This window comes from Trichoderma gamsii (assembly GCF_001481775.2).
Source record: "Trichoderma gamsii strain T6085 chromosome Unknown Scaffold_44.2, whole genome shotgun sequence".
NCBI lineage: Eukaryota > Fungi > Ascomycota > Sordariomycetes > Hypocreales > Hypocreaceae > Trichoderma > Trichoderma gamsii.
In genome coordinates, this window is record NW_020171381.1 from 177,817 (window position 1) to 188,471 (window position 10,655).

General features: G+C 50.6%; 4 protein-coding genes across 4 annotated transcripts; 3 read left to right on the top strand and 1 right to left on the bottom strand.

The window, feature by feature from the left end:
• Positions 1-332: 332 nt before the first annotated feature.
• TGAM01_v209293 (RNP domain-containing protein) lies at positions 333-3,464 on the top strand (the record flags this gene model as incomplete). The annotated part of the gene is made up of 9 exons (XM_024550527.1): positions 333-336; positions 935-999; positions 1,474-1,810; positions 1,885-1,951; positions 2,121-2,214; positions 2,276-2,461; positions 2,521-2,572; positions 2,644-3,101; positions 3,180-3,464. The coding sequence occupies 9 exons, from the start codon at positions 333-335 to the stop codon at positions 3,462-3,464; spliced, it is 1,548 nt and encodes a 515-aa protein (XP_024404734.1).
• A 1,175-nt stretch (positions 3,465-4,639) lies between these two features.
• TGAM01_v209294 (hypothetical protein) lies at positions 4,640-5,186 on the bottom strand (the record flags this gene model as incomplete). The annotated part of the gene is made up of 2 exons (XM_018801900.1): positions 4,640-4,914; positions 5,012-5,186. The coding sequence occupies 2 exons, from the start codon at positions 5,184-5,186 to the stop codon at positions 4,640-4,642; spliced, it is 450 nt and encodes a 149-aa protein (XP_018664725.1).
• Positions 5,187-6,071: 885 nt separating this feature from the next.
• TGAM01_v209295 (DnaJ like subfamily C member 3) lies at positions 6,072-7,718 on the top strand (the record flags this gene model as incomplete). Its single annotated transcript, XM_024550528.1, has 2 exons — positions 6,072-7,049; positions 7,248-7,718. The coding sequence occupies 2 exons, from the start codon at positions 6,072-6,074 to the stop codon at positions 7,716-7,718; spliced, it is 1,449 nt and encodes a 482-aa protein (XP_024404735.1).
• A 1,214-nt stretch (positions 7,719-8,932) lies between these two features.
• TGAM01_v209296 (hypothetical protein) lies at positions 8,933-10,341 on the top strand (the record flags this gene model as incomplete). The annotated part of the gene is made up of 7 exons (XM_018801898.2): positions 8,933-8,985; positions 9,064-9,133; positions 9,223-9,258; positions 9,348-9,480; positions 9,584-9,676; positions 9,739-9,795; positions 9,866-10,341. The coding sequence occupies 7 exons, from the start codon at positions 8,933-8,935 to the stop codon at positions 10,339-10,341; spliced, it is 918 nt and encodes a 305-aa protein (XP_018664723.2).
• Between the last annotated feature and the right edge of the window lie 314 nt (positions 10,342-10,655).

The following is a 10,655-nucleotide window of genomic DNA, read 5'->3' on the forward strand; positions in this document are numbered from 1 at the left end:
GCGCGCGTTCTTTTTCCCTTCTCACCACCAGGCTTGACAGCATGCCATGCGCCTCCGTTGTGCTACCCCCTCCCTCTAATTGCCCAATTGCGACCTGCTGGTACGCAGCCCCTTCTATGCGAGATCCGTCCTTCTGTGCTGTGCGTTGCTGACTGCTGTGCCGTGGCTTGCCCTCTCGCCAGAAGTCGCCCATAATTCTGCCGTCGTCGCGACCTGGCTCGAGCTGCCCTCCAATCTGTTGAGACACCCGCTCTGCCTCTGACTGCACGCGCGACAAGGCTCAAGGCACAAGGCACAGAGCCTTTTCTCCTCCTTTGTATCGCATAATCGCCATGGGTACGTCTTCTCTTCCATTACACTCCGTCTCTCGCGCTTTGCTTTGTCCTCCTCAACCTCCGTCTCTGCGTTGATCTGCAGCCAATTCGTCTCTCGGTTCTGCTCCCGCCATCTTGCTCCCAGAGCCTTTGTTTCTGGCCGAACAAGACGCGTGCTGCGGCGCCATCTCATCCTCTCTCGCTAAGCAGTCCTGCCTTGACCTTTTTTTTTTTTTTTTTTTTTTTTCATCCCCTTCACGCATCCTTTTCTCTTGGTATTTGGAAGCCGCCCTCTTCTGCAAGAGAGAGAGAGGGAGAGAGGCAGAGACGCCTATGTTTACTTCATCCACCGTGATACCACTCTGGATGTAACTTATTGCGCCGTTGCCGGCCGATACGTCCTCCTCGGGGCTTCTCTTCGACTCGCCTCTCTCTGTACACTGCATTATCATTGACCCCCCTTACTTGCATGTCCTCCCGCCTTGCTACTCCGCCGGCCTCTCATCTCTTTACACCCCACCACTACCTGGGTACATGACTGTTGTTTCTATTTCAACCAAGCCTGCCTTTTCCCTCCGTCTCCTTTGGCACAACTTGACAATTTTGCTTTGCCTTGCCAGAACCATCTTTCAGCTCCAGTCTAACATTTTATCTTGCAGCTGACTCCGGCGATAACTACCGACCGGTAAGTTTCATCTCATCTGCTTGACCTCTGATTTTCCCATCTACTACACGCGCATTTACCATACCCGCCTTGGTGCTCTTCCGCTTGACCTGGAGGAGCAAATCTACAACGCCACCCCGCAGAGGCCACCTTGTTCACTATGCCGTAACCCGTGGAGACATCACTGGCATATATCAAACCTTTGATGCGAGGCTGTCCTTGAGCTGTCAAGGCCGTCTGCTTCATTGCTAGGCTCATGGCGGATGGTTGGTGCAGTTCAGATGCGTTATGCTTCTTGAGGGATTCTCTATACTCGGCTATAAGGGGAAAGGAGAGGAAAGAGAAAAAAAAAATAACCAACCGCCATACCAAGTAGCGCTATAGGCAACTCGTGGCTCAACTGCATCCATTCATCCAACCCGGCCCTACCGTCGTCACATCGTACATACTTATGCTGAAATGATACTGAGATGACGAATGCTAATCGCCCTATAGCGTGAGAGGTCTCGATCTCCTCGCCGACGTTCTAGGAGTCCAGGCCGACAGTCTCGTCGGCGGTCCTATTCACCTCGCAGCAGATCAAATAGTCGAGACGACTATCGACGGGGCCGTGATCGCTCCCCAATGACTGGATCAGGACAAGCGCCTGCCGGCGGCAACGCTGGCAACTATGGGGGACAGGCACCCCATCGATCCTACGAAGACCGGGCCGCTGCCCGAGAGCAGATGATGAGCAACATCCGCGAGACCTCGCAGCAAGACCGCCGGGTCTATGTCGGCAACCTCTCTTACGATGTCAAGTGGCACCATCTTAAAGATTTCATGAGACAGGGTGAGAACAGGATTCTATCTATCAACGTGGACAAGGTCACAGACGGTTACTGACGTGGAATGATTTCGACACAGCTGGAGAGGTACTCTTTGCCGACGTATTATTACTTCCAAATGGAATGTCGAAGGTGGGCTTCATCGCGTAGCTTTTGGTTGGCTTTCTTTTGTAGTCTTCTTCCCTTTCTGGTTTTGATGGAATGGTTGGGTTGACGGGTTGGGACGATGTCCTGGGTATAATTGTAGGGATGCGGGTAAGTTTCCTCTCTTGCAGTCTCGTGTCCGATTCTTCGTGGCTAACCCTTGCATGACAGAATTGTGGAATATGCTACCAGGGACCAAGCGCAGCAGGCGGTTGCTCAGCTTAGCAATCAGAACCTGATGGGTCGCCTTGTCTACGTTCGAGAGGTTTGTTAACACCTTGTTCTCACCTAGGCGGGGAGACGTTAACTGACGTGTTATTCTGAAGGATCGCGAGGCCGAACCTCGATTCATCGGTGCTACGGGTGCCAATCGTGGCGGATTCAGTGGTGGCGGTGGTGGTGGTGGTGGCGGCATGCCCGGTTTTAGCCATGGATACGCAGGCGGTCCTCCTGGCGGGGGGGGCGGCGGCGGCGGCGGCGGCGGCGGGGGCCGTCAAATCTATGTTGCCAACGTTTGTTTACTCTGGTCCAAATTTCCATCATGGGATGCCATCAACTAATCCGCGTTTAGCTTCCATATACTGTCGGCTGGCAGGATCTTAAGGACCTCTTCCGACAAGCAGGTAAGTAATCGCTGTTTCATCCAGAGGTACAATTTCCCATACAGCTCATCGTTACTAATTCCTCACTGCAGCCCGAATCGGCGGAGTGATGCGTGCCGATGTGCATCTCGGAGCTGATGGTAGACCCAAGGGCTCTGGAATTGTCGTTTTTGAGAATCCTGAAGACGCACGAAACGCCATCCAACAGTTCAACGGCTACGAGTGGCAAGGTCGTCAACTTGAAGTTCGCGAAGACCGCTTTGCTGGCGGCGGCGGCGGCATGGGCTTCGGCGGTCGTGGAGGATACGGCGGCGGAATGCGTGGAGGAGGCTTTGGCGGCCGTGGAGGCTTCGGTTTTGGTGGCGGCCGTGGAGGCTTCGGCTTCGGCGGCCGTGGGGGCTTCGGCGGTGGCGCCCCTGGAGGCGGCCCCGGAGCTGGTCCTCCCGGTGGTGGTTTTGAAACTTCTGCCGCGCCAGCAGTTGCCCCCAATCCCTTCACCGACAATGCGGCTCCAGGGACGGAACGAAATGAGATCATCTACGTTCGAAATGTAAGTCTTGAGCTAGCCCCCTGAGAGTTTGCCATTCGGCCTTTATATGCAAGGCGAAGACTAACTTGCATGCAACAGCTGCCATGGTCAACCAGCAATGATGACTTGGTTGAGTTGTTCACCACAATTGGCAAGGTCGAACAAGCAGAGATCCAGTATGAACCCAGCGGCAGGTCTCGAGGCAGCGGTGTTGTCCGTTTTGACTCGATTGACACCGCCGAGACGGCAATCGCCAAGTTCCAAGGTTACCAATATGGTGGTAGACCGCTGCACCTGAGCTTCGTCAAATATCTGAACCAACCTAGCGGCGACAGCATGGAAACGGACCCTCACGCTGGACTGACACAAGACCAGATTATGTAATTCATTTTCAGTCTGAGGCTCTCAAACTTGGCCTAGTTCTTGTTTGGAAAATGGCCACTGACCATTGCCTCGTTTGGGCCCTTTTTCTTTCTTCGTCAACTGCTTTTCCTTCTTATGAGTTACTTCTGTTATTGTTTTCCGTTTTGCGTTCGCATATTCATTCGACTAGGGTTACTGAAAATTGATTTGCGGGAAGCTACATCCAAAATCGTGGGAGACTTTACTCAACATCACGGGGAATCTTTTGACGCTCCAACCCATAAATTGGGTTTCAGCTGTCTGGATTAGAATGTCACTTATGGAAGATGGGGAAAAGGGGAACTTGATTTGTTTTCTGACGTATAAAGTCTGGGAAGGAGATGAGGCGAAACGTTTGCTATTGACTTTTTCATTTTTCTTTCTTCTCTCTTGATCTCGAAACGGTGCGTAGGAGAGCGTGGTGAAGGTACGAGTTTTAAATATGACGTGATTTGCGGACTGGATAGGTGGCGAAGGAGGCTGCCGCATAGAAACAACGACGGTGGCATTCTGTAGCCTAGAGTTTGAATCTTGAGCGTAAGATGAATGGGTAGGCGACTAGGGTGACGGACATAATGGTGCGCATGACATTTAGATATTAGGTCCGCAACGGAGGCGAGATCATAATGGCTGGAAGATGGATTATAAAACCTACCGAGCATACATAGACGACATGGAACAAATCCGCCCGCACAGAGAGGCCATGGCTCAGCATATGAGCATCAAATTATTGATACATTTTCTTCTTCCTAACAATGGTGCCTGATAGCATCATCTTTGGCTAAAGTAAGTACCTAGTAAGATGCCGAGGAACAAGAATAAGGACATTCAAATGGATGTCATTGTGTCGAGTATCCAGTGCGTAGGTACATTTGTCAAACAATTGAGTACATGTTATATTGAGGACGCGATGCCGTTATAGCAAGATACAATGCCATATACTTGAAGTTTTGAAGACTTGCTGAAACTATCAACGAGGTTCTTTGCTGCTGCGGGTGGTCCTCAGCACGGTATCCTCATATATCTATCAAAACAGATCTCGGATGCGCGCTCTTCGCCATTATAACCTCTGTATGATTCTCCTGTATGGATGCATATATACCTATGTCTTTCAATTCGTTTTCTTTCCTTCTTCTTTTCTCTCCTTACTCTTACTCCTATGAAGTAGCCTTCTTCTTCTTCGCCTTTGCCTTCTTCTTGCTCTTGTCTCTCGGCTTCAACAGCGTCATTCCCGCCTTGCAGACGTCGGCGTACCGGACGTAGAAACCTTCCAGCTCGTGGGGCTGAACAATGGTTGAGAGCTTCTCCTTGTCGGATCTATCGCGCTTCGACTTGCCGTTTGTGGCCTTGATGATGATTGGGAGGGGCTTGTCGGGGAGGAGGTCTGGGAAGAGCTTGGCGGTTGTTGATTGTTCGCTGGGGTCGTATGTGACTAGATTGGACGAGAGAGAGGGTATATTAGATCCGAGTTCAAGTGCCAGATGGTATTTGTTGCCCCAATTCGGCGGGCTGTGGTGGTGGTGTCTTACATCGCTTTTGTGTTAGGTAGACGGCGCCATGGTCGCTGCTCTTTCGGTGGTTGAACAGATGGCCGAGCTTGTCGAAGAACTGTGCAGCGCAAAGAGTCAGTACATTTGATTGTTTTACGGCAAGGACATCATGTAAGATGCTGACCTCGTCTTGGCTGAGATGCCCTGAAGTCATCCTGGAAGCGGGAGTTCTTTGCTGGCGGTTTTGGCGAAAGAGCTGCCGTTGAAAGTGGGATGTCGCTAGTTTGAGGTATGGATCATCCATCTAATTCTGGAGTAAGATATCGATAAGAGAACGGGTTTGGCGTTAGCGCGGATTTCTTGATCTGCTCGAGATGGTCTACTATACAAGTACGATGATCATGGTAAATCAGGAGTATAGTTATTGAACCTTCACGATTTCTTTATTTCAGATCGCCCGAATTGCAGAGAATCGTCTAATAAAAGTTCGAATAAACCCCGCCTGCAGTTACTGGGTATCTTGGCATGCTTCACATTCTGCTGATGGTAAATCCTATAGGAACTCAATAGTTCGAAAAGAGCTCCACTCCAGAGTCCGTTTAAAGATCGACATTGTGCTTCGCCACGTCTAATATACACTGTGATATTATTCCAGTTATAGCATATCGTTTCGCTAATGTATACTGAAAATTATCAGTACAGATTTCATCAGAGGCTGTTGGACACAAGGCCACAGGGCGCATACAAGTAGCACTTTGATTAAAGCACAAAGTACAGGCTAATGCACCCTAGCCCCTGTAAGTTGTGAGATCCGTGCCCATGCTACTCCGTAAAGGACAGCATACCCTCTTTTTTCGTCCCCTGCCATTCCCGGCGTTGGAGTTACGGCTTCCGTTTTTGCGACTCCCCCACATGTCACGCCTGGCTAAAGAACAGCGTATATAGATTGCGGCTTTCTTGACACGTCTCACTCTTCCATGGTTGGAACTTCTCTCGCCTTCCTAGCGCTCATTGTCCCGCGACGAGGTTCCATGCTCAACTTTTCTTCTCTCTAGCAAGCTGCTCTTGTCTCCAGGTCGAGCACCTCTGGCCACCCAAGATGCGCCTTCACTTGCCAAACCTGCTTGTGACGGCCGCCCTTATATCGGCTGGTGCTGTGTGGGCGCAAGACATTCCTACGGACGTGCCCGTATCGGCGCTCCTGACCTCAGCGCAAGAGCATCTCACAAAAGGCGAAACCAACGAAGCGCTAGCATACTACGATGCCGCCATCGCTCGCGATCCTACCAACTACCTGTCCTTCTTCAAACGGGCCACCACCTATCTATCGCTCGGTCGCGCAAACTTGGCAACTGAGGACTTCAACAAGGTGCTTGCCCTAAGACCAAACTTCCCGGGCGCGCACATTCAGCTCGCCAAAATCAAGGCCAAGGCTGCTGAATGGGATGGCGCAAAGGCCGATTACGCGGCGGCGGGCGAGGCGTCTGATTCCCCCGATGTGCTGGCCCTAACGGCGGCGGAGGAAGCAATGAAGCTTGCGTTGTCTGCCGAAAAGGAGGGGAACTGGGAGGAGTGTGTCAATCAAGCGGGGGATGCCATCGTCGTCGCCTCGAGATATGCGCCGTTACGTGAAGCGCGGTCGCACTGTCGCTTCGAGCGCGGCGAGTTGGAGGAAGGCATTGGCGATCTCCGCCACGTACTACAGATGCGACCTGGCGACATCTCTCCCCATGTCGTCATCTCGGCTGTCTCGTTCTACAATTTGGGGGATCTTGACGCTGGTGTCGGGCAAATCCGGAAGTGTCTTCATTCCGATCCAGACTCAAAAGTCTGCAAGAAGTTACACAAACAAGAGAAGGCCGTTACAAAGGCCTTCAACAAGGCTACTGGTCAGCTGAGCAAGGGACAATATACCACTGCAAGCAGAGCGCTGGTCGGAACGGAAGAGGAGCCTGGGCTTCTTGCAACTGTAGAGGGACAAGTCAATGAGCTGCGCGAGGAAGGGAGAATACCTGCCAAAGGGAAGGTCCTTTTATACGAGCAACTGGTCGAGATGGTTTGCCAGGCATACGTTGAGGTAAGTAATGCCATCGTGCAGACCACCACTTTCCTCGTCTTTTTTGCTCTCTTCAATGGTGCTACCGGACCAGGTGCTAACACTATTGTGAAACAGTCAGCTAGTAAACATGCCGATAAGTATTGCGATGAAGCCATTCAGCTAAATGAAGACTCCTTCTGGGGTCTTCTTCATCGCGGCAAGACGCTGCTCAAGAAGGAGGAGTTTGAAGCAGCCATTCAAGCATTAGAAAGTGCAGCAAACGCGCATCCGGATAAGAGAGACAAGGTCAACCCAATTCTTAACAAGGCACAGATCGAACTAAAACGAAGCAAGACGAAAGACTACTACAAGGTTCTTGGTGTAGCCAACGATGCTGATGAAAGACAGATCAAGTCTGCATACCGCAAGGCATCCAAGCAGTTCCATCCAGATAAAGCTCACAAGCAAGGCATCACCAAAGAGGCAGCGGAGAAGAAGATGCAAGCCATCAATGAAGCGTACGAGGTGTTGAGTGACCCTGAATTGCGTGCCCGCTTTGACAGAGGTGACGACCCCAACTCCCAAGAGAGAGGGAGCCCATTCCAAGGCTCGCCATTTGGTGGCCAGCACTGGGCATTCCAGCAGCCAGGCGGAGGTGGAGGACAGCAATTCAAATTTCACTTCAACAACGGGCCGTTTGGATTTTAAAAGGAGTATTGTTCATAAGGGTCCTTTTTTCCCTTTACTTTTCTGTTTTTCTAGACAGTGAGTGTTAGAGTGCGAGAGATGTGTATACATCCCTTTCAACATCATCATATGATTGCACTTAGTACTATGCGTAGCGTTTACATCAATAAAGCAAATATCTTCTTGCCTCTTGTTTTTCTTGGCTATCCATTTTTCACATGCCTCTTCAAGTGAGATGACGAAATGGTCCTAGAGAAAAAGGCAAATAGCCTATCCGGGCCAAATGATCAAATATACACACAGACATATTTCAAATATGCACGGACATTTCGTCCATATCCAGATTAGATTGCTTTACACTCTTTCTCCTATGTAAAGGTACAGTACCACATCTCCTTGGGCCTTGGAGTTTATGTCTTCACTTTTACTGTTGTGTAAGGCTCGTAGCTATAACGCTCTTGAAAAGTACTTGCGTTGGGTGGAAGCATAAAGTACTGGCACCCCTTGCAAGGGCGCTAAAATGCTTTAGGCCAAATGCAGCTTAAATGTCCGTGGATATTTGGAATATCTATATCCGTGGTATTTGGAAAGTTCGGGCTTATCAGATTTTGTGGCCGCTCGGGAGTCGGAATGGCTGAGCGCATCTCAAATCTGATAGTATCCCGGGATTACTCCGCAGCAGCGCATGGTGGGGCTCCCACACGCACCTCGCAATTGCCTCCCGGACTCCGAGGCCGTCAACGGAGACGAGCTGGAAATTTTTATAGACCGGTTCACAGGCTCCGCTCTGAAGCTGCCCGGCTCGAGTGATTCTGCGAAGGGCGAAACATCCATCATTACTCCCTCATTTCCTCTCGCTGCTCTCTCCGGTAACTCGCTTCTGCTCGACAACTTCAGCTGCCGATTGCTTTGACGACGACGATCCTGCCCGCCCATTGACCCGAGCCTCGTTCTGGCTTTGCGACTCTGCGACCTTCTCCGCACGAAGCTCTCAGCGGCCACATCAGCTACAAGCAATCGGCTTTGAACTGCGAATTTGCGCCCTACTTCGCCGACAGCCCGCAAAAGTCGCCGCGCCCTGCTGTTCGCCTCTTCTCTCCCTCCCTCGAGAACCAACTTCGACACCAACTCCTCATATTTCTACGCCGGCCGTGCTGCCTCAGCACGCTGCATCTGCCAACCTGGCTGCCATCAATTCCAAGACTTTTGGCGTAGCTTCTGACGCTGTGGCCGAGATGGCCCAGCCGCCAAGTGGCAAGCCTGTGGTGGATGAGGAAGAAGACTACGAGTGAGTGGTTGATACTCTACATGATGCGACTTTCGCAAACTGGGATTGTCTCTTGGAATACTTTTCTGACTTGCGTAGCTATGAATCTCTCCCGCCAAACTTTTCGCTGCTGCAGAACATGGCTGCGGGAGCATTTGCTGGCATTGCTGTAAGTGAATGGTCTCCTGCTGCCGAGGTGCCCCGGGCGACATCTCGGCTGTTGACTCATAACTGAATGTCAACTGACGAAGATTCAAGGAACACACCGTCATGTATCCAATTGATGCGATAAAGGTAATGCCCGCCTGGCAGTTGCCCCTCTGCCACAACCGTCGCTGTCTTCTTCCGACTTGATACTAATGCCGAGGCTCTCAACGATATAGACGCGAATGCAAGTTCTGCAACCACATGGAACCACAGCACATAACAGCGTTATCCGAAATACATTGCACATTGCGCGAACCGAGGGTGTATTCAGTTTATGGCGCGGCATGTCCAGTGTCATAGTGGGAGCTGGTACGGTCATCTCATCCATCCAGGCTGCATTAACCCTGTCTTTTTTTTTTCTCTCTCTCTTTATATATGGCCTAGTTTCTAACTAGTCTATGATTCATAACAGGTCCTGCCCACGCTGTCTACTTTGCGACGTATGAAGCCGTTAAACATGCCATGGGTGGCAATCAGGCGGGCGTACACCACCCTCTTGCTGCTGGTAAGTTTTCTTTCGCTGCCGAACGTCGTTCACTCTCTTCTTGACTAACTTAATGCTCACAGCTACAAGCGGTGCCGCAGCTACGATTGCCAGCGATGCTTTCATGAATCCATTCGATGGTACGTAATCTCCATAAACATTGAACCCGTGGATGCTGTGCGCATAGCTTACCGACGAATGTCTTTATAGTTATCAAGCAACGTATGCAGATGCAGGAGTCTCGAAAGATGTATCGCTCCATGGTCGACTGCGCCAAGTACGTCTACCGAAACGAAGGCTTGGGCGCCTTCTACATCTCCTACCCAACCACGCTCTCCATGACCGTTCCCTTCACCGCGCTCCAATTCCTCGCATACGAATCCATCTCAACCACGATGAACCCGACCAAGGCATACGACCCCGTCACCCACTGTCTTGCCGGAGCCGTTGCCGGTGGCTTTGCCGCTGGTCTCACCACCCCCATGGACGTCATCAAGACGATCCTACAGACGAGAGGCACATCCTCCGATCCGCAAGTCAGAAACGTCAGCGGCTTCCTAGATGGCTGCAAGCTGCTGTATAGGAGAGAGGGCTTCAGGGGCTTTTTCAAGGGCGTCAGGCCCAGAGTTGTCACAACGATGCCAAGTACTGCTATTTGCTGGTCCGCCTATGAATTTTCCAAGTAAGTCGCCCTCTCTTACGCGTCGTGCCGAGCATAGCCGAGCGTAGGTGAAACCGAGTATTAACCACATATGCTGACTTTGATTGCTTCCTTAGAGCGTATTTCATTAAACGAAACGACAGTTTGTAAAGAATATCTGCGACGAATAGTAATTATAGAGATTATACGGAGTACAGAGCCATAAGCTATAATTACACAATATTTTTTTTTTTTCTAAAAAAAAAATTCAAGTAAATAGACGATGTTTGAATATAGTATTTTCAGATCAGCATTAACTGTAACTTTTTTTTTTTTTTTTCGTGGAGATTGTATATAGAT